This window comes from Xiphophorus couchianus, chromosome 18, assembly GCF_001444195.1.
Source record: "Xiphophorus couchianus chromosome 18, X_couchianus-1.0, whole genome shotgun sequence".
NCBI classification, from domain to species: domain Eukaryota; kingdom Metazoa; phylum Chordata; class Actinopteri; order Cyprinodontiformes; family Poeciliidae; genus Xiphophorus; species Xiphophorus couchianus.
This window is the reverse complement of record NC_040245.1, coordinates 16,403,659-16,418,458: the sequence shown is the minus strand read 5'-3', so window position 1 is coordinate 16,418,458 and position 14,800 is coordinate 16,403,659. Positions and strand designations below refer to the sequence as shown.

Here is a 14,800-nt window from a genome sequence, read left to right as displayed (position 1 = left end):
TGTTTTGCTACTCCAGCCTCAATCTCAAGATCCCCACACTTTGGACATTCTCAAGAAATCAGGCCAGTCAGTGCCTCACAGCTGGTATAAAGTTGTATTTCTATAATATGCTGTGTTTGGTTTTTCTATATATGGAGCTGTGGATCATAGCCAGATATCTACATTTTAGGATTGTCTGCTAAAAGAACATTGTTGCAGATGCAACTTTGAAATCCTAATCCATACTACCATATCCTTTTAGAAAAGAGTTTTCACTTGCATGCAGTTATAATAAATATTTATTTATTTTATACCGTAGAACTGTGACATTCACCTGATATGCTGACTGGAGGGGTTGTAAGATGCAGCTCCTTGGTTTTTTGCAGTTTTTCTAAGAATCACACTGCCTGACCCAGGAAAGAATGGCAGTTGTCTTAAGTGCTTTTCACTTATGACAGAAGTTCTCACTGCAGAGTGTTGAAATCATAGCTTGTAAAATAGGACCTTACAACCGTTCCTCAATTGAGAGACAAGAACTGCTTCTCCGAGAGTTATTAGCTTGACACTCAAATGCTCCAGACCAGCAAGCTCACAAAACTTCTGGAAGTTCCTAACAGTCGGGTAGGAAAGTAAAATCCCTCTGTAGTTTTGCTTAGTTTTAGTTCAACAAAGAATATATGACCTGTGTTGTTCATCTAAGTTTGATTTTCTAAATTTACCAAACACAAATTAAGGATCAGCTGACATTTGCTTCTCCTGATAATCTTCACATCTCACTTTTTTTTTTTCCAAGTCAAGATTCAGGTCCTGAAAGTCAAGTTTCAAATATCTAATGACAATAAGTAACATTCTCATATCAAAAGTATGTCATCTTGTTTTCCTATAAGATCACATCATTGTAGGATGTATTTAAATAATGATCCATTTAATTTAACTCATAACCATTTTATACCTTATCTTGTTCAGAAGATTTAATTCAATATGTTAAAGAACAGCTTTTTCCATATTTCGAATTTCTGTCATTAGAGCGGCACAATATATTGCAAATTTAGCATTACGGCAGAGTTTCTGTGGGCGACATGCATAGCGCAAAGAGCTATGTGGACTACAATAAATGGTTGTTAATTATTAAAATACCATGCAATAAAAGGTTTTGAAGACACAGTAAGGAAAAGAGATTGTTAAAAAGTATTTTTGTTTTAATGTCAGCAGATGTTGTACACAAGTAACCTATTTGATAAAACATTTTTCAAATAAGTTACTATTTTCCGGTAGCTTGGTGAACTACTAATTATCTGGGGTCTATGCTTGTTATGAACTCAAAGTAGTAAGACATTAACATCTTTTAAATGCTTAATTATCACAAATGTTACTGATGTCACAGAATTCACAAATATGATTGCATGGCATGTTTTGTTACCTAAACTAATTTATTGAAAATTAGTTTAGGTATCGTTAGAAGTAAATATAAGTTATAGTTATAGACTGGTGCACAGGAAAACGTGTACTACATTTATGTTCTTGGAAAAGTACTAGGGACAATTTGACAGTTTTATGTCCATTTTCTGAGAGAATCACATTAAGAAGTCTTATTTTCCAAGGTGTTGGAGGTAAGCTTATTTGTTTACAAATTGCCCCAAGTCACTTAATATAGACTATTGCAGTCCTACAACTAACATGCAGATTGTTGTGAGCCATGCATAGTCATTCATAGTCTGAGAATCTGTGAACGTCCCTGGTTAATAAATCAAATGCACCTTTCAACAGGACAATATGTACATCATTTGTAACAGTCGTGCTCTGTGGTTTACTGTAGCCTTGAATAAAGATAGATAAACATAGATAGCTGATAACTCCTTTTACCAGCATGTACTGGCAAGAAACATCACAGAGAACCTAAAGGTATACTGTGTATAAACACTACATTTCCACAGATTATACAACATTAATAATTTATTAAAAAGATCTCTAGTCAATAGCTTACTTTCAGCCCTACTGCTTCAGTAAAAGATTGCCTCAAAAAATCTTTACCTTATTGGTACAGAAAACTTTTGTATTTAGAAAACTGCAATTGACCGTGTCTTAGTCTTTTTTTCACAAATCCCTTTTAGCTTTATCACTGTTTCATGCATGACATGATGGAATCTGTCAAGTATAAATCAGTGCAATTTGAACTTTATAAATACCTGTTGAAACTCTGATTATTTACATGTTAAACTCTTAAAATTGAGGGTGTGTTTTCATTTAATTTTCATTTTAATAGATGAAAAGCTTGTTTAATACTCGGAGACCAAATTTCAATAGTGACCTTTAAATACTATTTTGGAAACACCTAATTCTACTGAGCTGCGTGTAAATAAAACAATCATTTAAGCCTTTGATTTACAAAAAAGGAAAGGATTTAAAAACATCTTTTTTCACTTTCTGTGGGGGCGAGGGAAGGGTCAGTACCAGATCCGACATGTGTTATCCTTGCTGCCTGCAGGGAAGCACAAACATAAACATGTGGTCACACAGAAGGACACAGCTGGATGCTTTTCATCTAACATTTGCAATTAAGCAAATGTGACAGCTAGCATGGAGGATTTCATTCACCCCCTCAAGGATTTTTAAAGTGCATGTTTGTCACACTAACATGTGACAGTGAGACGTTGCGTCTCTTCAGGTACCTGTAATGATGGTGTCCCCCTCGTAGTTGAAGGCACAGGAGAAGATCTCGTCTGTGTGGCCCTCCAGAATTTGAAGGCAGGCTCCGGACTGAACATCCCACAGACGGGCTGTCTTGTCTGAGCTGGCCGTCAGGACCCTGCTGCCCTGGGGGCTGAAACAAATCTGCAAGGAGAGGCTGGCATCACTCAGAAGTTTGTGTTTTCAACGTGAGCATTGATGAAGTCATCTATGGTCATACTTAGCAAAAGAAATCTCCTAAAAATGGAACTGTGAAATAGCCCAGGGTTTATCATTTCCTAAATTGTTTTATTTTCTAACAGAGAGGTAGAGGAATAGAGAATTAAATTAATTGGGCACTAGTAGGCTATTACCTTACCATAAAGTAAGCCTTTATTAATAACCCCAAACTGATCCCAAAGGACAGAGAGAGACTGAAGACTGAACAATGAGAAGCTGGATGATCTGCTGATGTTCAGACCTTTGTGGCTTAAACTAAGTTTCATCATTTATGGTTGACAAGGTTGCTGCATGCTTTTTGCTTCATGTATCAGAAAAACAAAACATATGAAGGGATGAATCTTAAAAGGAAGGTTACAATTTACAGAGAATTTTTTTTTTTTTTTTTTTTGCTCTATGTAGCTTTCGGATTCTCTTCTTTATACAAGTGTTGTAGTCATAGTCTTGATATGTGTCTAGGTTTAATACTGCAGTTCTAAAACTCTTTCCATGAGGTATTTTTAGATGCTCCCATTAAAGGCAGACTAAAGTTACATTTCCTTCCCTTTAGCTTTGGAGCAAGTTAAGGAGACTGCGAAAACCGAATTTCATAAAAGAGGACATTTTCCCATTAGGGGGTAATTTAGACTTTACTGAAAAGCAGGAATGAAGCTAATGGGGTGTCCAAGATAGGAAGGATTCCCCTGATAAGCAGCTTCATAATAAACACAGAAGATGTCACATTCACTGCAATTCAAACAGAAGCTCTCATTTTAGTGACTGGCATCAGTTCCATTTCATTACAAGACTATCATTTCCTTTTTAAATAAAATATAGTGAAGGTTAGCAAGGTGAATCGGCACATTGAGACTGGAATATGTTGAAATGAGCAGAAAATGCATGAAGGGTGAGATGCTGAAACAGAGTGAAACATGGTTAACATGCATGTAGGGGAGGGGGAGAAGCCTCCTCTTAGAAACAGATTAGTGTCATAATCCTCTGGAATCGTCCTCCGTGCTGCCTATTTTTTACTGCCTGTCTGTGTTGCAGTAAGCACATCCAGAGGACTCCTCTGAGTACAATCCAGAGGAAAATAAGCTCATGAATAACAAATGTCGAAAATCACTTGCCTGTAAGAACAGGGTAAATGCAGGGTCAGACAAATTACAAATTATGCAAAAGCATGCATCAGCTTGACTTCACAAATCCGTGTAACACCAGGTTAACAGTCTCTTTTTTTATGCCAGGATTTATGTGTCAAGGCACGCTGTAATGATTTTGCTTTAAGTGGAACGACTGACGGCACAAGGTCAGACTGACAATCAGACCTCCTGAAGCCTGTGCTACTGTCTCTCCATTTCAGCGTCACAATTTATCTTATTTTATCAAGGTTACCAGAGTTCCTTCCACTTCCAAATTATGCAACGCTGTGAGGAGGTTTACTTAACTTTTGCTGGTTGACATATTTGTCATCTGATTGCTTGACCTGAATTCTAAAATCTGTACCTTACCCACACATTGCAGCATAAGCATACAATTATCCTAATTCTTTAATATTTTGAAAATTGTCTGCAGAACAAAATCAAGTAACCCGATATTGGCACAGAGTGAAAACAGAAATTGGTCAACCAACCCCCAACATACCTTGGAGATTTCCTTGTCGTGGCCCTTCAGTGTCACCAGACACTGATGTGTAGCTGCATTAAATATTTTTGCTGTACCTGACAAACACAGAAACAGCTTATGTTTGTTTATGTAAGACCTCAAATTGTTTATTTGCGAGGAATCAAATAAACTTATAAGATAGTTTTTAATGCAACGGTATGGCCTCACCATCAGCAGAGGCTGTAGCAATAAGCTGACCGCTTAAATCAAAACACACATCTAACACCTCCTCTCTATGTCCGACTAGGGTGGCCACACATTTCCCACTGACCGCATCCCACAGCTACAAAAAAAAATACACATCACTTTGATTCACATCAAGACATTTCTCTTAAAAATAACCCAAATAAAAGAGGCTAATTCAAAACATAGAGAAAGCCTAGGCATACAAACAATAAAGAAAAATTGTTATTGCAGGCCGCTGTTAGCCATTTACTCCAGCTTTAGTTTAGCTTTCAAGTTAAATAATGAGAGGATTGGATGATTTGTAGGAGGGATTCAGTCGGGCATTAATAATTAATTGGATCTGAATAATTTCTCTATGAAATGGTTCAGAACTTAAAGACAGAAAGGACATTTGACAGGGGTTATCTATACAAGTAGGGACATTCCTCACTTAAATATCAACAGGCTCTAAAAACAGCAAAACAAGATTTTCAGTAAATGTCAACATGTACAGTTTTTTTATTCCAGATTTAAAAAGTGCTAAAACAGTCAAAGAAACAAATGTCACACCAATTCCTACCTTGCAGGTTTTGTCAGTGGAACCAGAGGCTATGAGAGAACAATCCCAGTTAAACTGAACATTACTTATTTCTCCCATGTGACCTATCAAAGTGTGAACCCGTCTAAGACAAAAAAACAGAAAAAAAGACAAGAAATGTAATTTATAAATGCAGAATGTGTATGTACAAACTAAGTGATGACTCATTACAACTGGATGCATTCACAGCAACAATAATAACATCTGACCTTTTGGAAGAAACATCCCATATAGCAACTGTGTAATCAAAGGAGCCAGTGACAAGATGATTGCCAACGGTGTTAAAGCACAAAGAGAGGACCTCTACGGTGTGGCCCTGGAAGAAAGAAGAGAAAGAACATCACTCCCCGCTGACTCATATCTGCTCTCTATTATATTCTCGCTCTTTCTCTTCATCTCACAGAAAGAGTTTGGCTCAGGAATTGATTTTCCTCATCATTAAAGATTTACTTCACGTCATTTAGCTCTACATGATGTGAGGAATTAAAAAAATCTGAAAGAGTTCCTCCTAACTTCGAGCCTGCAAATCTCTGAATCAACACCATTAATTGCCCAAAAGAATTGTTTTGGTGGTGGATTTTTTGTTAAATTCACAGCTTTAGATAATTCACGGCCATGCTGTGAAGTACATATGCTGCCACCAAACACAAAAGAACGCTATGGGAAGTTTTAGTAACAATTACATTTACAATATGTGCATCATTCAAAATACAGGAGAAATGCAAGATAAGCAAGCAGTACAGAACAGATAACTCACTGTCAGTGTGGCCACCTCCTCCCCACTTTCCACATCCCACAGCTTTGCGGTGGCATCCATGCTGCCTGTGGCCACCAATGTACTCTGAGGGTTGAATGCCAGACACACCTACACAACAGATTCTTCCTTTTACACTTTGATATTTCACTTTTTGCAACAAACTAGAGACATGACCTGAATGTATTTAATATATTCAAATTTGATGTGAAGCTATGATACATACAGATTTATTTCTTTGAATCCTCAGTTTACCTTGGTCCTACTCAAATGGCAGTCAATAAAGTGCATGAATTCTTAATATACAAAACTGTTTATTACATGTGATGCAACAACTACGTGTGCATGGTTGTATTTTGTCTTTCATTCCATATTTCTCCATTAGTGTTGCCCAACTGGTGATAAATATACAGTGCTCACACCACACCACATATAGTACAAACAACATTTTCACTCTTGAACATGTTATGACCACAAATTATATGCATTTTGCTGGGATTTTATGTGAAAACATTTTTTTAAACCATTCATCCATTTTCTTCCCCGTCATTATATTACATAAAAACCCAACAAAATATGTTGAAGATTGTGGTTGAAATCTATCAAAATCTGAAAATAAAGTGTATAAATACTTTTGAAGACACTTATAAAATTAGTACTTGAGAGAGTTGAATGAGAGTTGAAATTACAGTGCGTTGGAAGAAAAAAAGAGTATTTTAACAGAAATTTGAGGTAAAACTTTATTGTATTTGATGAGCTTGGATGATCTTCTTCCTGGCCAATGTCATGTACATAACCACAAATGGGTAATTGTCTTTGCTCTTTTTTGGGGCCAAATTTGATTTTTTTCTCCATGTTTTCTGCCAGAGGTCAGCATTACTTAGCCAAATCAAATCATATTATTGATCCTGTTTTATCCTTTTTAAGGATAAAAAAACATACAGTAACTGACAGATTCAAGTTTAAAATACCTACTATTTCAGCCCTGTGTCCACAAAAAGTATGAAAACATTTGCCTGTCTCCGCACACCACAGTTTGCAGGTCTTATCGAAAGAGCCTGTGGCAATCTTGTCTCTATGTTTAATGAGGAGGAAAGACAGCAAGAAATGTAAGTTTTGTTTTGAACGATCAACGAAGCAGCAAAATTCTAATACATGATCAAACAGCTCGTTACCCGTAGGGATTGTTGAATGCGATTGCATATACAACGTTTCTGTGACCCTCAAGTGTGTGCAGCTCTGTGGCAGAGGCGGTGTCCCAAACTCTACATGTTCTGTCATAACTTCCAGTTATGAACCTACAGAATTTGAGAGAAAAGAGTAACAACACAATAAGTAACAGCATGGGGCTATAATAGAGAGCAGAGGTTAGAGTTCTTGGGACCACTGAATTATAAGATCATACTGCTGGCATACGTAAAGCAAGGTCTGTTTTATTATAACAACAAAAACATTTAAAACTGACAGTTTTAGATAAGTGAAACTAAAATATATAGAAACAAAAATATGAGAAAAAAAACTGAAAATAGTTTTTTGGAACAATGTGCTTTGTTCTGAAATATGCTATAAGGTTTTCCAGCCAGATATTTTTCAACAATTCTAGTTTTTTTTAGAAAACTAGCTACAGCCATTGCATCTACCAGGTACTTTTTTCTTCTTTTCATTCTTAGCTTGAGAGTTCAGTTCTTTCAAAAGATTTCCACAGGGATTTAGTTCTCATATTGCTGATGGCCAATAATCAGTCTACCTTTCCCCCTTCAAAGATTTCTTTTGCTCTTTGTGAAGTAATTGAGATTCAAACGAGGAATACTATTTTGTTAATAAGATTTGTAGGCTTGTCATCATTATTTATTTGCTAAATGTGGCAATGACAGCTAACTGCATTAAGACTTCTCACCTTGATCCAGACTTATTAAAGGCAATATTGGTCAGAGGCAGTATGTGTGCCTTCAGCTCCTGCAAAATGAATAGAAATGATAGATGAAATATTAAAAGAAAACGTTCTAAGGCAATATTGACTTAATTCATAATAAAAGTTACCAATTCAACTCCATGTGTAAAATTATTCCATCTATGAAATGAGCAAGCATCTTTCACCTGGCCTATGAGTGATGGATTAATGTGTTCTTTTCTCATTAAAAAGTTGGGAAACTCACCCAAGCAGCTGATAAAAAACACTAATTAGCAATCTTAATGAACTTACACATCATCAAGCACTGTTTACTCACCAGGGCTTAAGAACCGAAACCACTAGTGCTCTCTAGTGGCAATTTGGAGGTATGGCTGCTACTATAACAGCTGAACCTCATGCATTTCCCACAAATTCAGGGTTGACTCACCATAGTAAAAAATATTTAGAGAATAGAAAGGCACCGAAGTAAGCAAAATTATCTAATTAGTAGTCACATAAAATAATACTTAGAATGACTTTGTGAAGTCAATAGATCACATTCAGAAACCTTTCCCCATTTAAAAATAAAAATATAGATTCAAACACTTCCTTGAAAAAAAAACCTGGGTAATGATGCGTTTGGAAAATGAAAAATTCCATTTTAATTTATTTCATTTGAATTGCACGTCAAATAAATAAGTATCATAAACTGACCTTGCAGAAACAGAACCTGTGGTGGTCCTGCTGACCCTGTTTCTGTTGGAGTCGGAGAACCAACTCTTTGACCTGTTCGGCCCGGGACTCTGTGATCAGAGGCTCTGATTGCCTGATTTCTGACACCAGCTCATCTGTATTTGTTCTGTGAAGAGCGAATGCAAAGCATGGAAAATCAGTAAGTTATACTAAAAAAACATTTTTTTTAAAAAGTCCATCCATCCTAGTGTTGAAGGACCAAACTCACTCACTCAGGGGTCAAATCCAGAAGATCGATGGATTTGGTCCTCAAATAGCCTCCTCGCTCATATTCCAGGATTATACCTGTCGAAAGAAGTAAATAAACTGCTGGTAGTGTCACATTAAAGAACCTGCGAGTTTTGAGTTTTGAGTTTATCTAACACAATTATCTTTATCTAATTTTGCCAGCTCCATTTAACGGGGCGAATGCTAGTTTAAAGCAATTACCGTGGAAGTTGGAAACAATTCTACACAGTGCCGCCATGTTCTTTATAAGAATGTCTAAACCCACATTAAATAAAAATAATGATAATAATTAAGTTACCGGGTGGATAATATCTGAGAAGAAACCGCTTGAGTCTCATTTTCTGCTGCAGACCACAACAAACAGTCGCTATGGCGACGACAGCGCGTGCCCCGCTTCACACATGCGCAAAACGGGTTAATTGGGTGGATTAAAATGGGAGTAGATTAAAAACAAAGAAGAGAAACACGTTCAGAGAAAATAGTTCTTATTATTGTAGATGCATATAAACGCATAGAACTTTTCATCTTTTTGTAGTTGCCTCTCCAAAATTATTTTCTATTTTCTTAATTAATGATTATTAAACTGTACTACACTACTTTAGAACTATATAAATATTTCTGGTGTTATGAGTGAGCTTCATGTGTTTCATTCATCTGCCTTAGAAAAGGATCTGCACTAATTGTAACCACAGACAGCCTGATGCCAGTGCTTGAAAGTATCAATGCAAGGTGAAAAATAAAACTTTTTTATATTATGACCACAAACATAACTGTGCTTTACTGAGATTTTGTGTAATGAATTATTATTAATAATTACATAAATGAACGTTTCTCTCAGTTTACTGTAATGCAATATAACATAATCTTGGTTCTCAAGTGTTCCTGTATATATACTGCAAATTGAGATCACTAGTGCAATAATAAAACAAGATTTGAAAGTGTAGCTCACATACCCTCCCCCTCCAATCTGACTGAACTTGTGCTACTTTGCAAAGAACAATGGGACAAATATAATTCTCAATGTGTGCAAAGTTTCTTAGTCGTACCCTAAAATAGTTTGTAGCAGAAATGTAAATGGTTTTTATTTCTAACAAATCTTGTACAATCACGTATCATTTTCCATTTATGCACTACTGCATGATGATTTGTCACATAAAATTCCATCTAAAATATTTTGCCATTCATCTGGTAATTTGCAACACACATCACACTTTAGATGTAATGAGCATGAATACATTTAGAAGGCAGTTTACCCTTCAGTAAAGTTTTCTACTTATTACTTTCAACTTGCCAAGTCTTATAATCCACAAACAGGTCAAAGTCTGCATACAAACCAGTACTGATTAGAGTGTGTTGCTCATAAAGATTGTGTGTTTGTAATCCAGCTTCTTGTGACTACTGATAGCTTTAACAGAAATCCACCTAAGAGATACTGAGAAGCCAATCTGAACTGATACCTCATCTTGGAAACATATTATTTCAAAGTCAAGCAGCACGAAATTCTGTTGAGGCCATACTATGGGGTACTGGGCAAAATTGAAGTCTTCTGGATGGGCTTACCCCACCATAGTGCTGTCAATCTATGGCTTTCTTGCTAATTGCCGAGTAGCAGAGCCCTTCCTTACACCTTACCTAATTGGACCAAACAAGAACATTTCTGAAGAGGTGGTACGTATTTCACACACGTTTTAGCAGAGATATATATATTTTTTTTATTTACTCAGCAATTTTGTTTGACTCAGCATTTCTGATCTTGCTGCTTTTTACTCATAGGTGACCAACTATCTGTTTCCTGTTTGGACATACTCATACCTGGCCTTTCTTTTTCCAGTTTTCCTCCTGACTGACTTTCTGAAGTACAAACCTGTCATTATGGTACAGGGACTCTTTCTTGTCAGCAACTATCTCTTGCTATCATTTGCCCCTGGTCTGCCTGCAATGACCTTCCTTCAGGTCAGTAAGATACCAGTCCTGTAACAGCTGTAATGCAGAGTTAAAACACAAATGTTTCTTCATTGCTTCCTTGTCTCTGTCAAAGAAAAGCTTTTCCATAGTACAATGCTGTCACTACCATGTTTCATGGTGGGTAAATAGAAATGCATGACCAGAACAAATACGGATGTCCTACTCATCTCATAAATTAAAATTCTCTAAAGTCATGTATCATTATCTTTCCACCAGTCTATCACATAAAGGTTTGCTGTTGTAATGTGAAAGTGATAAAAAGTTCAAGGGATGTAAATACTTTTGTAACGCTGTGTTTTGTCCTCTAACTATAGTAAACATTAACAGGAACACCATTTAGAAGTTTAACACATTTGCTAGTGAACAATGCCTCATAATGAGAAACAGCTTCTAGAAGACTGCTTTGTCTCATTTACAGGTCAACTTTGGAATAGTGACTTCAACAGAGGTTGCCTACTTCTCTTATATTTACAGCGTGATTCCGCTAAAAAGCTATCAAAAAGCTACAAGTTACCTGCGTAGCGCCATGCTGACGGGATATACATTTGGTGCCAGCCTTGGCCAAATGCTTGTCTCCATTGGAGGTAATGATTTTAAAAGATGCTGATGTTGATTTTTCATTAATACTCTAAAGGAACAAGCAGTATGACATATTTTTTTCTATATGCACAACAAAAACAAACAAACAAAGAAGAGTTGGTGTAAACTGTGATCCCAACATTGTGCAAACTCTGATTATTATCTATTTCATTCACAGGAGTGGATTACTTCTACTTAAATGCTATAACTCTGGGGATTGTTTGCGCAGCTTTTCTAGTCTCTTTCTGGTTGCCCATGCCCAAAAGGACCATGTTCTTCAAAGCAGAAGAGGCTGTGGGCTCCCTGTCACAGAAGAAAGGGTCACTCAAAAACAATGGACAAAGAGATTCAGGAGCAGACAAGGATGGAGAATCCTTGGATGATGAAAAGATGGAGCATGCTGGCGGTGCTGGCTGGTGCAGCAGGGAAAGTGTGATCACTGCAGGTCCCTTACTTTGGAAAAGCTTTAAGGAATCATATTCTTCTAGGTGTGTTTCTCATACAGTGCCTTGCAAAAGTGTATGTACCCCTTGTAAGTTTTTATATTGCCACAAACCTCAATGTATTTCATTTGGATTTATGTAAAAGATCAACATGACATAGTAGTATAAAATTATAAATTGTTTAAATTATTTTTTATAATGGAGTGCATATGCCTCTATCAGTCAGTTCTTTGTAGAATCATCTTTTGCTTCAATAACAGCTTCAAGTCTTTATGGGCAACATTTCTACCAGCTTTGAAAACCAGAAACAGACATTTCGGAGTCTTTCTAGCTCAAGTCACACAGATTGGATGAAAAGTGTCTGTAAAAATAAGTTTTCAAGATTTGCCAAAAATTTTCAACCGAATTTATGTTCAGATTTTCACTAAAGAGGAATATCGTCCACTGTAACTATATCTGTAGGTTTATGCTCAATCTTCAGTTGAACAGCAAACTTCATCCCCAGTTAATTCTTTTTCTGGGAAAATGTAAAAAAATCAGGTATTCGTTTCCCATTTCTTCCAGTTCACAGTTATATACACATTTGTGTTGGTCTGTCACATGAAATTTTAAATAAAATATGTTGATGTTTGAGGTAACTTTACTCAACATTAAAAAGTTAATGAGACATGAATGCTTTTGCAAAGCACTGTGTATTTTATTGATTCCCCTGATCATAATATGTTGTCTCATTTTTCACCATGCAGGCATTTAGTGTACTGGTCCTTGTGGTGGGCATTGGCCACGGCCGGCTACATGCAAATCTTTAACTACATCCAGCTTAAGTGGGACCATATAGAACCATCTGCCACATCATCTGTCTATAACGGAGCTGTAGAAGCTGTATCTTCTGTTGTTGGTGAGTCTGAACATTTTTAAAATTGTTAAATATCACTGTAACAAATCATTATAAGGTAAATAAGAGAAATACCTTCTAGACTTTAGATTTCTAGAAAAAAAATCCTTATACAGCACAAGTTTTTCCACTTTATGGATGGAAGGGGGGAACAAAGCATCACATCCAGCAAGTAACATTTAACAACATTGCTTAAAGCTGCCACAACTGATAACACCGAGACATGTGAAAATTGCAATCAACAAAAAAGACAAGCGCACTGGGGCTGGTTTTATGTGGTGACTGATTAAATGGAAAATGCGTATTGATTTTGAAAGAGAACAGCAGCACCGGGTTCCTTTTGGCTCACGCTCAGCCTGGCTCAGCGTGAGGGGAAGTGGAGTAATTGCTTCAATTAAAGAGAGAGACAAAAGTTAAGGGATTCTCTGATTATTGCTGGTGGTAGATTCTAAGTGCATCCTGCAAGAGGTTTATCAAACCGGGCTAAGGAGACCAGCTTAAGGATGCACACGATTTGTTACTGTCAACGCTTGAGGAAAGAGATGATGGCCTCGGGGTAAATTAATGAATCTAAATGGGTAGGATGTACATGGAACAACCAGTTATCTGCTTCATATTTCAGGTGCTGCTGCAGCGTTCTCTGTGAGCTTCATCAGAGTGACCTGGGCCACGTGGGGAGAGCTGACCCTGGGGCTCTTCTCGGCTGTATGCTCAGGTGCTGTGTATCTGATGGCATTCACCAGCAGTATCTGGGCGTGCTACGCTGCATATGTCTTATTCAAATCCTGCTACATGTTTCTCATTACCATCACAATGTAAGCTCAACATATAGTTCCTCTTTTTTTCACTCAACGTTCACTTATGGTGACTTTTAAATTAAATTATCTACAAATATGAGTCAGCGAAAAACCCTTAAAGTTTAAACAGAAAACTTTGGCTTGATTCATAAATCTTACTTCTGTAGTGTTGTTTGATATTTTCTTCAGATATTTATTTGTTATGCTGAAGTTAGAACCAAAACGATTTTCAAAAAATTTGAAATAAAATACAGTGACGATACAGAAAATCCTATGGATAAATACAACAAGCTAATGAAAAGCGTCAAGTGTCCTCAAAGGGAATCAGTGTTTATCAGTTTACGGGACATAGAGTCACAAAGTAAATATTATCAATTATCTAGAGTTGTTTGTGCACTGTTTTTAAAGTTCACCATATTGGCACATAATAAACTTGGCTAATACTGATATGGGAGTCGCTGAACTCAAGTCTACAAGCAGTGCACTGATACTCTTTTTCATGAAGCTGGAATCTAATTTATTCAAGTAATTTCAAGTAACTCTGATCTTGAATATCTACAATAGTCTAATATTAAAGAAGGGTTCCTCTCCTGATTGTGTTTCTGTAGATTTCAGATAGCATCCAACCTCTCCATGGAGTGTTATGCTTTGACGTTTGGGATCAACACGTTCATAGCCCTCTTACTGCAGACTATTGTCACAGTCGTTGTTGTGGATGAAACTGCACTGGGACTGGACATCGTCACCCAGGTATACTGTTTTCACTCATGGTTTTATTGATTTCTTTTTTAAATGGCAGCAGGTTGAGACTTAACTCTTAACTGAAAACACAAGGATAAGTTTGTGACTAAGGAGGGACACCTTGTGGTAATGACTGGCCATTACAAGAGAATTTGCTTAATATTGTTGAGTTAATTTGAAAAGTTTAATGTTTCTGCCACTGACAAATGTTTCTTTCTGCAGTTTATCATATATGGCAGCTACTATGCTGCCATCTCAGTTCTCTTTCTGATCCGAGGGACCTACACCGCCTGCGTACGTCGGCATTCTGTGGATCAGACAGAAATGAAAGGAAAAGAATCAGGTGGAGAGGTGATCTCTACTGAACGTTTCTGATCATAATCAATAAAACTATTGTGCCTGAAAAAAATGCTGACTGGCCTTGTGTGTTTTTTTTCCCCAACATTTGCGTTGTTAGTACC

The 14,800-nt window shown here is 36.8% G+C and overlaps 2 protein-coding genes across 4 annotated transcripts; one reads left to right on the top strand and one right to left on the bottom strand.

The window, feature by feature from the left end:
- Positions 1–1,157: 1,157 nt before the first annotated feature.
- On the bottom strand, positions 1,158–9,299 carry daw1 (dynein assembly factor with WDR repeat domains 1). Of its 2 annotated transcripts, none has more exons than XM_028045700.1 (13): positions 9,218–9,299; positions 8,904–8,976; positions 8,653–8,797; positions 7,945–8,003; positions 7,223–7,345; positions 7,023–7,122; positions 6,051–6,158; positions 5,503–5,609; positions 5,276–5,378; positions 4,699–4,813; positions 4,510–4,586; positions 2,649–2,811; positions 1,158–2,458 (listed from the first exon to the last, which is right to left on the bottom strand). In XM_028045700.1, exons 1-13 carry the CDS (start codon positions 9,255–9,257, stop codon positions 2,424–2,426), a joined length of 1,248 nt encoding a protein of 415 aa, XP_027901501.1. In that variant the 5' UTR covers positions 9,258–9,299; the 3' UTR covers positions 1,158–2,423. The 2 variants fall into 2 exon arrangements, with proteins under 2 accessions (XP_027901501.1, XP_027901502.1); XM_028045701.1 differs by having other exon boundaries at positions 9,121–9,227.
- A 999-nt stretch (positions 9,300–10,298) lies between these two features.
- slc19a3b (solute carrier family 19 member 3b) lies at positions 10,299–14,762 on the top strand. Of its 2 annotated transcripts, none has more exons than XM_028045698.1 (8): positions 10,299–10,587; positions 10,693–10,872; positions 11,303–11,468; positions 11,642–11,951; positions 12,653–12,804; positions 13,424–13,616; positions 14,207–14,348; positions 14,562–14,762. In XM_028045698.1, exons 1-8 carry the CDS (start codon positions 10,438–10,440, stop codon positions 14,712–14,714), a joined length of 1,446 nt encoding a protein of 481 aa, XP_027901499.1. In that variant the 5' UTR covers positions 10,299–10,437; the 3' UTR covers positions 14,715–14,762. The 2 variants fall into 2 exon arrangements, with proteins under 2 accessions (XP_027901499.1, XP_027901500.1); XM_028045699.1 differs by having other exon boundaries at positions 10,495–10,587; positions 10,751–10,872.
- Positions 14,763–14,800: the final 38 nt, after the last annotated feature.